The 13,485-nt window shown below is 42.5% G+C and overlaps 1 protein-coding gene across 6 annotated transcripts in view; it reads right to left on the minus strand.

The window, feature by feature from the left end:
• Positions 1 to 13,485, minus strand: part of LOC117415584 (CLK4-associating serine/arginine rich protein-like) — a 35,525-nt gene that overhangs the window by 5,485 nt on the left and 16,555 nt on the right. For 2 of the 6 annotated variants that reach the window (XM_034026120.3, XM_059026710.1), the window contains exons 16-19: positions 12,416 to 12,476; positions 11,217 to 11,275; positions 10,896 to 10,942; positions 7,352 to 7,440 (exon numbers count right to left, since the gene is read on the minus strand). In XM_034026120.3, coding sequence (XP_033882011.3) covers positions 7,352 to 7,440; positions 10,896 to 10,942; positions 11,217 to 11,275; positions 12,416 to 12,476 — 256 coding nt within the window. Of the gene's footprint in view, positions 1 to 7,351; positions 7,441 to 10,895; positions 10,943 to 11,216; positions 11,276 to 12,415; positions 12,477 to 13,485 lie in introns of those variants that run through there. The other 4 variants (XR_004546435.3, XM_034026121.3, XR_009329113.1 and 1 more) reach the window with 4 other exon arrangements.

The raw sequence follows: 13,485 nt of genomic DNA on the forward strand, positions 1-13,485 counted from the left end.
GAAGGAAAAATGACCTTAAATTAGCAAAATTCCACTATAGATCCTGGTCTATTAAAAAGAAAATTGAACTGACATACATATGATCTATATTGTTCATTTTAACTAACCCACCAGCGCACCCGCGCACCCGCGCACCCATCTCCAAACCGACGAGTTTGTGAAATATATTTGTCTGGCTTAGTGGGCGTGATGTGAGCTACAACTGGAGCTGGACGAGAAGTGTTCTAGAAGTCAGTCTAGTAACAGAAGCCCCATCAAGGCCAGGTCTGCAGCCCTCGGGGCCAGATGCAAATCTGCACAATGTTGTGTGTCTGTGTGTGATCAGGTTCCTGCTAGGGGCAGCGAGAGCCCCCCTGGACTGCCGACCCCATTGTGAGTGTGCCTGAGAGCTGACCTCATGAATACAGCACTCTGAAAGGCAAGGGATGAGAAGCTGCTCTAACAAGCTGGGAGGGAGGGTCTCAATTAACACGGTACTCCACTCTGACGGAGCCATTCTCCAGTATTAAGAGACTGGATAATCCCATTCCACCCTCATTTGAATTTGGGAATGAAGACAGATGCCCGCTGCTGATGCTGCGGGATGAGACATTGTCCCCAAAGGCTGGGTAATGTAGACCTGACACAAGCTTTTATAACAATTACATAATCAAAAAGGGATTTAGGATTAAAAGACAGACACGGCTTTAAAATACATTATCTTGGCTCTTATTCTGAGCTTTTTAAATTGAAGACGACCTTCACAGCTGGATATGAAGCTCTTCAGATAACGCTCACATTTAAGAAGTGGCATACAGACTCTTACTGCTGCCAGTCCTTTCATGAGAACACACATCTAGATTCTGGCTGGGATCTGTAGTAAGTGAAGATAAACTGCCCTCTTTCTCTGCCTGAACTTGTCGCGAAATTCCCCATCTTTGACTCTCAGCAGCCTCATTTTAATCTATGCTCTATTTATATAAAGGGAGCTTGTCTTTAACTCAGGCGAGTGTCTGGGGGGGATGGTAGGGCTTTGAGACCTAAACCCCGCTTTCCTAAAGGCGACTAGAGTCTAGACATATTAATACCCATTGACACACTGTCCGACTACCACTGTTAAAGCTCCTCTTTCGAACTCTGCTGCAACAGTAAGAAGAACGTGAGTGAGTTTAGTGAGAGATTAGCTCTGGCGCTAGTGTCTGATGTACTTGCACCCCATGTGGCCTGCAGTTCACTTGTGCTGACGTTACTTTCAGAGTTTAAAGTGGCTGGACTTTTTTTTTTGTCAGGGAAGTTAAGGACTGATCAGGGCTACAGGCTAAATCCTTTTGGTAACAATTTTAAGCAGGCACATGTTCTTGCAGTCAAACTGAAATGCAAATAAAATGACCATGTATGTCAGTAACCCTGACATACATTTAGTAACACTAAAATAATAGCAGAACTGCAGTGGAGCAACATTGGAATAAGAAATGTTTTGTTGTTTTGCAACAAACTTTCTAGTCCTGGAGATGATTAAAAACTGGGCAAACATTCATAATGAATTCAACAGCACAGGAATAATGCGCTTGAATGAGAGGAACACACAGCCATTATTTTAAAAGCGTGCCCTCAGTCTTACTTCAAAGCAGATGGCACACAATTGGGGAGTGTTTAGGTTGGTTGGGGAATCCTTGGCTCGCTGCGCTTCAGAACTGAGTGGTCCTCCGACGCTGGAGTTCTCTAATGGCTTCACGATGGGCTCGCAGTGCGATACAAAGCGGACGGCTGACGGCACTCGTTTCGGAGGGTTGAATAATTAGGCATTCCAAATTGGGGGGGAAAAAAGTTTCATTAAATGTATTTATTTAATTTAATTTCTTTCAATTTTTCTTAATTGATCACTACTGATACTTATGGATGATAAATCATAGCAGCATGTGGGCTTGCAACACAGAGCTGGATTTCTCACACGTTATGATCTAAGGGCTCCTGTTTAATAGTGAAACAGGGCTAGATCACTAGGAGTCTTTCTCACTATAAGTAAGTTAGTCATGAGCCCACAACTGTGGGCCCTTACTGGAGCATCGCAACATATTACTGCTATCCAACTTGCTTACTGTTAATACTGCCCATTCAACACCAACGTGAAGTGGCCTCTGCAACAACAATCATTGAGCTTCATGAGGTTTCAATAAAGAACTGGTAAATACCTTTCCTCTAAAATGAGAGTGATTTATTACGATATTTTGGATGAGCCTAAAAAACACACACAGATGACAGAGAAAGATCATCAAAGGCGGTGGGGGTGGCTTTGTAGCTGTTGCCATGGTTATACAATGCTGTACACACTGAAGGACACACGTTTTTTCAAATGATGGTTTACCTAAAAACCCAGGATCCTTTCAGAATTACTTAAACAAAATCGGAGGAGAGGCATTCAGCCCATCAGTGCTGGTCCAGTTCCTAGTAGCTGGGTGATCTCAAAACTTTGTGAAGTTAAAGGACTCTGATGTATCCTAGTCTCCATTTTTCAACACATCCTGTGGATTTTTTTAAAACCCAGAAGTTTAAAAGCACCCATGTGGCCTCAAGTGAAGCCTGTTCAACACTGTGCCTCCCACTATAGCTGTACACCAGTGAAGCCCCTTCAACACTGTGCCTCCCAGTCTCCCAGTAATGCTGCTACACCACTGAAACCCCTTCAACACCCTGCCTCCCAGTGGATGTAAGAAATAGCACATTTGTTGTAAGTGGTATTTCTTACTAATCTATTCTTGCATCCACTGGGAGCAGAGTTACTCTTTGGTGTACCAGCTGAATTTAGAGTGAATATTTGTGAGAACTCGACTGAGACCTCCGGGGTGCGTTAAACAAAACAAAAAAACAAAACAAAAAAAAAAAAAAACTGAATGTGATGCAAACAGAAAGCGACATACAAAGGGGTTCTAAACAAAGGTAACAAATATTTTTCGACCCAAGCTCTTTAAATGCACCAAGGAATCAACCCGAGTTAAAACCAGTGCTTACAGTATCTCTCTCACATTACACCACAGGCTGCAAAGACTCACTGGGTTCTACAGTTCCTGATTGAGTGTCTCGCTGCTGAAAGATTTGTCCATCTGAAGGTAAATGGCAAGCTGTTGACATCCTTCAAAAGTGGACTGGCTTGCTCGACCGGTTTATTTCCCGCTGGGCTGGCTTGTGTACCTGCTGTCTGCAGTAGCAGCTCATTAGCACTCTACAGCTTCACCATTCCCCTGCCTCCACACTTACTAGCTTTCTCTTTTCTATTCAGATCGCACCGGATAGCCTTTCTTTCCTCCCTAATCTCCTCTTCTCACACATCTGGTCAGATCAGCCCTCACACTAGACCTTTCCTGACCTCCCCGTTTCCCCCTTTGTGTGCTTGGTTTGGTAAGCTGCATGAAGCAGACCCTACCTCCTGCCTGCAACTCTCCCCTGTCCATTTGCAGCAGTAGTCTAAAACAAGAGGCAACAGACAATTGATACTGAACCATCCTACCTTTTAGTCTGAATCTACCTCTACTCAACTTCCAATGGTGTCCTGTGGTCCAGGTCTCTGCTTGAAAATAGTGGCTGACACCATTGACCTCTTTCAGGATTGTAAAAAATCTCACAGTACTTTCTAGACTAAGTAGTTCCCTCCTCACCCTATCATCATTTTTTTTTTAGCCATGGGATTACTCTAGTTGCTTTTCTCTGAACTCTGCAAAGCCGTAACGTCCTGTTTGTAGCGTGGAGACTGAAACTAAGCACTGTGTTCTAGGAGCAGCCAGACTAATCCCACCATTTAACACAGGGATATCAGTGGAGAGCAGACCATTCTCCAAAATGCTGCTGCCCAACCAGTATTTTTAAAGCGAGAAACTGTGTATCACAGCTTGCCATAAAAATGAGCACTGGAGGCATTTATTTGAAGTATGCTACTTTTAAAATAGTGTTATTTGTCCTACCAACAGGTTTAGGCAATAACAGAATAACAAAAGCGTCCTATAAAAACATTAATAGCACTAGCAATCTTGGAAAGATAAAACTAAAGAACTGAGGGCTGACAAGCGGGCTAGCAGCTTGAGGGCTCAGTGCTGGTTACCGTCACACCCAGATCCCAAACAAGAGCGACATGATTCATGGAATCCGTGCCACTGATCAGTGGCGTGGTTTCAGACTGGGAGGTTCAGTCTCCGAAATGAGTGCCAGGGATGGAAATAAGACTCCCATTGCATAGCAGTGTGATCCATTCCTGGTTTCACTATGAGTTTAGTAAGACGCACCTGAGCTTGTTACCTCTACACTGGGGCTAACCAGGCTCACAGCAAAACCTGGAATGGGTTGAACTGCTATGCAATAGGAGTCTAATTTCCATCCCTGGAGAGCAGAATGCAAGACCCTCCGATCCAGGAGGGCAAAGCTATCTGCTCCTCCGCTCCCCACAGCACATCTCATTGGGTCTTGTTTCAGGGGTTGGTTTCCTATTAACATTAAAAACACATTTGTAACCAAATCAAGAAAGCCATTATTAGCAGCCCTACACTTTTTTTTGTATTGACTGTGAAGAGATATTAAATATGGAATACATTGGCTTACATTGTACACTTACTACTATGCAAACGCTAAGGTTAAAAGCTTTATTTAACATTAATATTTCTGACTAAACATTTAGGAAGAACTCAAAACATTTAACACTCAGCCAATGTTTAAACTCTGAACACCCCTAGTCTTGTTTGCTATCTGCTCTATCTCACCCAGTCCCGTACCCATCTGACTGGGGTCTAGTTTGCTTTTAGCTACACTGAAACCTGTCCTGTCCTGATCCAAGTCCTGACATCAATTAATGAGAAAATGTATCTTGTGTGATAGTCAGTCCTTGAGCGTTCCGACATCATTCATGGCATTGAGATATATTTAATTCAAAGAGAGCGGCTGGCACAGAAGTTCATGCTTCTTCATTCACTGTTCAATTCTACACTAAACTGTACACCGCCAGCTCTCTGCTTTCCTGTCCAACCACTCTCTGCTTGACCCTTTCCAATCTGGCTTCCGCTCTACTCACTCCACTGAAACCGCCCTCCTGTCTGTCACCAACTCACTTAAGTGTGCCCGAGCTGCCTCTCTCTCCTCTGTCCTAATTCTCCTCGACCTCTCTGCTGCCTTTGACACTGTTGATCACTCTATTCTACTATCATCTCTTGCTGACCTGGGGATCCCTGGCACTGCTCTGGCCTGGTTCTCCTCCTACCTCTCCAACCGCACTTACCAGGTAACCTGGCGTGGAGCAACCTCCACACCTCACCCTCTCTTAACTGGAGTCCCCCAAGGGTCAGTCTTGGGTCCTCTCCTGTTCTCTCTCTACACCCGCTCCCTGGGCCCCCTCATCGCATCCTATGGTTTCTCATACCATTTCTATGCTGATGATGCTCAGATTTTCCTCTCCTTCCCCACCTCTGACTCCACCATCTCCTCCTGTATCTCTACCGGTCTGTCTGCTATTTCCTCCTGGATGCACTCATATCACCTCAAACTCAACCTCTCTAAATCTGACCTCCTTTTCTTTCCCTCCTCCTCCCCCTCCTCTGAGCTCTCTATCTCTGTTCCTCTGGAATCTACCACACTCTCTCCCTCTTCCTCCGCTAAGAACCACGGAGTCACCCTGGACCCCTGCCTCTCTTATTCCCAGCACATCTCCACTCTGGCACGCACTTGCCGATTCTTCCTGAGCAACATCCGAAGAATCCGACCCTTCCTCACCAACTACGCTACCCAGCTCCTGGTCCAGGCCCTGGTACTCTCCCACCTAGACTACTGCAACTCCCTCCTGGCTGGCCTCCCTGCGTCCGCCACCCGTCCGCTCCAGCTCATCCAGAACTCTGCTGCCTGCCTGGTGTTCTCTCTGCCTCGCTTCGCCCACGCTACTCTACTACTCTGCTCACTCCACTGGCTCCCGATCACCGCTCGCATCCAGTTCAAGACTCTTGTACTAGCCTACAGATGCCTTGACCAGACTGCACCCAGCTACCTCCAGACCCTCATCTCTCCCTACACCCCCACTCGACCTCTCCGCTCCGCCTGCACTAGAAGACTGGCTCTACCTCCGCTACGCTCCCCTGCCTCCAGAGCCCGCTCCTTCTCCACCCTTGCTCCGCAGTGGTGGAATGACCTTCCTACAGATGTCAGGACTGCCCAGTCCCTGACCACATTCCGGCGCCTCCTTAAGACTCACCTCTTCAAACAGCACCTGTAGAACTCCTCTGTTTGTATCCTGGAACACTATCACCCTTCATTTAAATGTGCTTTATTTTGCTCTTATCTGTCCCCTATTTTACTGCATTTAATCCTGTACTTCAGAATACTGTAATCTGCCAAGTGTTTAACCTGTAGTATTTTGTATTTAATCATATCCTGATGTAACTATCACTATTTAATCATATCCTGATGTAACTATCACTATTATCTGCTGTATTATTGAATTGTGTTTTGTCACTTGTACTTTGCTTGAACAAAAGTTATTGTATTTCTTGCTCTTATTGTATTACTTGTATTGTAACACTTGAAATGTATTTGCTTACGATTGTAAGTCACCCTGGATAAGGGCGTCTGCTAAGAAATAAATAATAATAATAATAATAATAATAATAATAATAATAATAATAATAATAATAAACACACTGTAGGCTTTCCATTTTTAAAAACCTGGCCACAGCCAATCCCTGCCCCCGTTTGCAGATTCCATGCTTTATTGAGGGTTAAAGTATTGCTTTCTATACTGTTTGTTATCTGAACAAGGTCAGTGTAGAGGGCTGTCTACTTGACTTGCTTCAATTAACAATTTATGACCGAGTGTTTAATTTGTTCCATGTCCTACCATTTTAAGAACATAAAGTTTATGAACAAGAGGAGGCCATTCAGCCAATTAGTGCTTGGCTGGTTCCTAGTAACATGGCTAGGTAACCCATTCCATACCCCCGCCACTCTGTGTGAAGAAGCGTCTGTCCTAAATCTCCACTTTCTAAAACCGTGTCCTCTGGTCCTGGTTTCCATGAGGATTAGTTAGGGTTAACTGTCACCTCCTTTTAAGACTGGAAAGACTTCAAATCAACAAGCCTTACCTCATCAAGGCTTCTTTTTGCTATGCTAAGTGAATCCAGTTCCTTTGACTTCTCTTTGTAGCTCATATCTTTAGAAAGTACCAATGACAAAACTAAATAAGGTATAAAAAGGTATGAGCAAAGTGTTTCATTTTAGATTATACAACAAAGACTGCTTCTATGGAGGTCAGTCATCCTGTTATTGCCCGGGAGACACAGCCTGGTTTCTGTGGCCGTGTCAGTCAGAGGGATGGATGCTGTGTATGAAGGAGTGCTGTTGTACTTACTGTGCTTGGGTGACCGAGAAGGAGAGCGGCTCTGTCTGCTGTACTGTCTTTCCCACTCGTCCCTCTCCTTCTCTCGCCTCTCCCGCTCCCTGAGAACAAACAAGTTCACGTCACAAACGCACACAGTGCCAGCCGTCTAGCCAGCAGAACTAGCAGGTCAGCACCGAGCTCAAGAAGACTAGTGTCTGCAATATGGCCACATCACATTTCTCTGCAAAGTTTTATTAAGTATTTTATAAATGAGAAAAAAATCGCCTTCTGAGTCAGAGTGGGAGGGCAATACTTGATTGATTTACTGTACAATTAGTCAAAGTGTTTGGTAACTAACAACTGGAAAATTGCTTTTGAAGTCATTGAAAAAAATTGGCGATTTTTCTGAACAGTGGAAGTGTAGGTTTTATCAACATGTTTTTTTTAAAACAAGGGGGGAATAATCTGTAGATGCTGCAAGGCCATTTTGTATTTACCGTGTGTCATATAGTAAATACTGAACAAAAATGTTTAAACGACCCCTTCAAAATAAACACCGAGACTTTTTAGCTGGCAACTCGGTTGACTTCGGATTTCACAACAGAATCTTCAGAGCTAGGAATGAACTGCCAACGCCATTGCAAAACCCCTTCAAACACCAGCAGAAACAGATTCCTACAACATCCAGTACCCCTCACAGATTAACACTGTCCTTCTTGGTGTCCCCTAGAACGCAATGCCTGATCACACACTTGTCTTTAAATATCTGCCTGTGCTCAAACAGCATGCTTGCTTGCTGCCCAATGCACCACAGAACTCCACACACACGGCCGAAAACCACTGGCTAAGGTGCAATTGTTAACCTCCGCTTCTAACAGACTAATCCTAGAATCGGTAGTTGTATTTTAATAAAATTTAGAGTAGCAACCTGGATAGTGCTAGGAGAATTATTCACATATTTAAACAAATGCTACATGTGTTCACATAACAGAATTTATAAATGACTATAGATATCATGCAAAGGAAAGCAATGCACACATGACGTCCGAAATAAACACATTCTGCTGTACAGAAGTGCTTCTCTCTTGTTTTGGGGTTACTGACACATATTTCAGATAAACACACACAAAAGAATATTTGTTTGAATTTTAAAAGAATATGCAAATTACATATGTTCAATATGTAGATCCCAGCACTAATTCTGGATGCAACAGTAACAACCACTACAATTGCACACGGACCGCAGAGAGCGGGTAACCTGGCAGCGCATTAGCGCCACCTTGTGGATAAAAATTCCAATTACAACATCTTTAAAAGGAAAAAACCCAACCTGATTCCTCATTTCTTCTATTCTTAGAATTTGTATAAAAACCAAATGAGTATACCCAAATTCAATGCAAAAAAACCTAGGAGAAAAAGGTTTGAAAATGAATATCGTGTTACTCACTATGTAGTTTAAGACTTGAACGAGGATCTAAAAACTGTCAACGCCCACATTCTTCAGTCTTGTATAGTTGCATTAACATTTAAATAGGACAGTTTCCCTTAATGTGTATAACTGATCTATTGTATTATACAAGTCTTCTTGTTAGCACTGTGGGCACTGTTTAGCAAGTGCTGCAAAGGCAATGGCAAATTACCCAACAGGAATAGCTTAAAACTAGCAATAAAAACACTGTTGTACTGAGCAATGCTTTTCTAGCCTTGCACAGTAAAGCTAGTTTTATTCCTAGCAAAACTTGTCTTTGCATGTGTTAAATATCCCCTTGGAATTAAGGGTATTGTTAAAAACAACTTTACACACTAAAATGAATTCCTTAGGTGAGCAAACAAACTTTTAAAACTTTAACACAACCAGCAATTGGTGATTTATAATCACATGGTACTGTTGCAGATAGCTTCCCTATAAAATCAGCAGTCAAAAACCTGAATGGATACACAACACGTAAATTATCAGCGCTTTTAAAAGCCTTTCAGTGTGGTTACAATACAGAGGGTAATTATGAAACTATGAAAACCCTGCGAGAAACATGTATTTAGGTTTTATTGAGAGGTTATAAGTGTTCATGTCTTGAGGACAACCTCTCCTATTTAAAGGCATCATGATGTTTGAATAAACGAATGCACACAGGGTTGCTTTTAGACAGATCACGTTACAGGACTTGCTTGACTGTCTGCAGTATTTACTTTCTCTTTGTCCTGCAGCAATGCCAGAAGTACACTCTAGGAGGGATTCTGCAGTTCCGATACAGTGATCCTCATATTTTTGCGCTTTGGAGGCCACTAATATATAGTGCAAACTTTACTTAAAATACATCTGTGTTTTTAACATAACACAGACTTTATCCCATCGAGTTTATTCAGCACACATGAACCCTGAGGTGCTGGACCGCTTTAATTTCAGTGCCTAATGTGTCTACTAGCACTTGTTTGCAATGGTTGCCACATTCTTGCATCACCCCATTATCTTTATGATCACCATATAGTATCATTTTTTTTTAAACAGACTTTATTGATTTGCTATTCGTGGTTATATTGAATTATATAACTTGTATATAGATATGATTTTCATTTAGAGCAGTAGGCCAATATAGTTAGGTTTACTGCTTTGTCACCATTTATAGTTTGTTTTTCTATATACTTTTTATTTGCCATTTGTGGTTATATTGAACTCTACAACATTTGTATATAAATGTGATTTCTTTTCATAATGCTAAATTATTGAATAATTTAATAAAAACACCTGCGTTTCTGACGTATTTATTCATACATTTCAAGGCTAAATGGTTTTACATACGATTTGGCCATGTACTTTGTGATATTTTGCTTAGTCTGGACTACTTCCATAAAATAACTTAAAATGGGGCAAAACCGCGTAGCTCCTCAATGTTAGTAGATATTCAAAATCTGTTTTTTTATTTTTATTTCAAAAGGAGATCCCAACGACTGCAGCATGTGGAAAACCTCCTTGTAGCCATGCAAAGATGGGCGCGTCCATTGCAACTCCCAAGAGGAACAGTCAGTTATTAAAGTTTAATTTACTAGGGTCTGCGCTGTTTTAAAAGGTAACGCTTTATTAACATGTCTAACAGACAGCATGCTCACCTTGAATAAGCAAATAAAGCTGGTGTGCCTTTAATATGACAGCCAGAGCAATGCTGTTCCAGCTTTAAGAATACCAACAGGCCCTTGGAGTGAACACCTAGCCAAGCACAGGAAGAATGCTGTAACTGAAGCAAACGGAAATCCCACTCAGCACAGGGACCTACAAATGTTGGGGAAAAGTGCCCCTCTGTGGGCAACAGTGGCAACAACTCTAGCAGCCACATTTTAGTGTTCTATGAAGAATGTATTCTTGAAATGCAATCTGTGTATAACTTTACAGCAGTACTGTATTTAATTCCAGTATCGACTGTTAATAAATAGCATGTTGAAGGACATGCGAGTGGGGCAACACTGAACCCAAACCCCTGTCTGGCCAGCAGTGTGTGTGTGTGTGTGTGTGTGTGTGTGTGTGCACACGTCTGTGTGTAGAGAGATCTGGTGTATAGAAATAGAATTTGGGAGTCTTTACTTCATCCTGATTTTGCGAGCCATGGCCCTCAGCTCATCCTCGCGCTCCTGAAACAAAGGGAAAGAAAACATTAAAGCTGCACAATCTGGAATCAGCACAGATTGAACAAGGGCATACCGGTCACTAGAGGTAAACCGACACTAAAAGAAACTTCAGGAGTTCAATCACAAACGTTTCAAAGTCTTTTCAATGTCTTCAGTGAATCTTGGTAATACACTTATTGGTAAAGTGTGAAGGATCTCTTAATGGTCCCATTAAGAGCAATGTGCGTGTGCTGTACGTAGTAGACGCTGGCCTTGTCTTGAACCGCCCTCTACTCACCTGTCTCTCGTGCTCTTGCTGTTGCATCTTCTCCTGAGCAGCCTTCTTATCGGCTTTAACTAAAGAAATAGAAAAAAAAGTCAGCCAGTCGTCAGCTGTGATTGCCCATCCATAACCTCAAACATTCAACTATGCATTCAGGTAGAGCTACAGAATTCTCGATGCTTTTGCTTTCGTTGTTTGAATCAGGGCTTCTCCACCCTGGTCCTGGGGACCCCCTTTGTCTGCTGGTTTTCATTCCAACTGAGCTCTCAATTACTTAAACTAGACCCTTAAATGAATTAATAATTTGCTTATTTATTTATTTATTTGTTTATTTTTTACTGGTTTTCAGCAATTAAAACAATTGCAGATTTCATGTTGGCTATAACATTTTATAAGTAACTTGAACTCTGCAACTTTTTGGAGCAGAGAACACTTAAAAAGGTCTAAATAGGCAAATTAATAGTTCAATTATGGATGAATTAACCAAACTGGTTTTACAGGGCTGGACAACAATTACATTTTTAATTACTGATCACATGCCGATTATATCACGTTTTAACTCCCACTAATTGTTCTTTTTCTCTCTCACTTTCTGTATTTTTCAGTTTCCCTGTCAAGCCAAGTCACTGTTCTCACAATATAGTGGGAGCTGAATTAAAGTGACTAGTCTACAGGAAGAGGGAGCAACCAAACCTCTAAGTGGCGCTGCCAGGACAGATTAGTCAGACTGAGCTCTCCACAGAAATCAGGTGCTGACAATCAGGCGAGGGGCATTGGTGTCCATCAGGCTGACTTACCATTCAGAGTGAAAGGCATGAAGAAACAGCTGCTTGGGTTTGTGATGATCACTGCTTTTCTTAGACTCTCTAGAGAACAGCAATTACCACAAATACAAGCAGCTGTTTCTTGTGTCAAATTAGCCCAATCAACAGCAATGGCCCTCAACTGATTTCCATGGAGAGCTCCAGCTCAGTAATTTGTTTGTACAGATCTGCAGCTCAGTAGCAGTGGCACAGATCGTTTGCATGTTTCTAGCTGTTTGGTAGCGGCCTCTAATCAAGTTGAGTGAATTTCTTACACTCTCTTTGTTGTGTCAGACACACAAAGCCTGAGAACCTCAACTTGCTTAAAGCTAGCTACCAAGACTAAACAAACGATTGATATCCCACGAATCGCCCATGCAGTACTGTAAGTGTTTTGGAAAGAGTTCTTACGCTGTCTGTTAAGCGCCCTGTTCATGCGGAGCTTCAGCCTCTCCTGGGGGGTCAGCTTCGACTGGAAGGGAAACACAAACTGGTGAAAACGGGAGCCAACCACTAGAGCCCTGCTACAGGGAGCCCACTGCCCCGGGCACTCCTCCAACAGCAAACAAGCGGATTAGCCACAGTGTACAGGTAACAAGCTCATGCATGTCTCCAGGAAAGGATCCAATTACTATGCAATGGGTGTCTCATTTCCATCCGTGCAAAAGCAACGAATGCTGGAGTCCTCATTCCATTCTTATACCTGTTTATAAAACACACGCTGGTCTATAGTACAGACTTGCCGAGTGCTCTCTTTGCCTCGTGTGTAAAACCCATGTAACACCAGGAAAGTTTTGGGAAACTTTTTTTTCTGGCCACTCATGAAGCAGCTTGCTCTAGGTGACATTTTTAAGCAGTTTTCACCTCGTGAATAATTCAAACACTATCTAATTTACTGTGTGAAAAACTACTTACAGTCCCTGCTTTTCTTACTACTTCTTAGCATCAGCAACCTTATTACTGGTTCCCTGGTTTTAATGGTGATGAAAAGCCTTTGGTTCTTTGCTTGCATTTTTATTTTGTTTTTTTAACTGTAGTTTAAGCTATACAGAGTTGCCAGCCAAAACTATTAAAACACATGACTGAAGTCTTTACAATCTTAAAAAGAAGTTAACCCAAAACAATACATTAAGCGCAGCACAGAAACCAGAACCAGAGGACACAGTTAGAAATTAAGTGAAGACAGACTTAGGACAGAGGGAAGGAGACACTTCCGAGGGTGGTGAGGGTTTGGAACGGGCTACACAGTCTTCTTGTTGAGGCAGAATCACTTGGATCCTTCAAGACCCAACTTGACAAATTTCTGAGATCATTGTCATTGTGTTTATGAGTGTTCTTTTAGGATTGCTAACTAGCACTATGGAGTGTTCAATAGCTATGCAGGGCACACAACACAACACTACAGACAAACAGAGCTACACAGGTGCATCGTGGTACCTAATCACTCACTGGAGCGGACATGGTCCGATTGCAGCAAGACC

Source organism: Acipenser ruthenus, chromosome 7 (genome assembly GCF_902713425.1).
Source record: "Acipenser ruthenus chromosome 7, fAciRut3.2 maternal haplotype, whole genome shotgun sequence".
NCBI lineage: Eukaryota > Metazoa > Chordata > Actinopteri > Acipenseriformes > Acipenseridae > Acipenser > Acipenser ruthenus.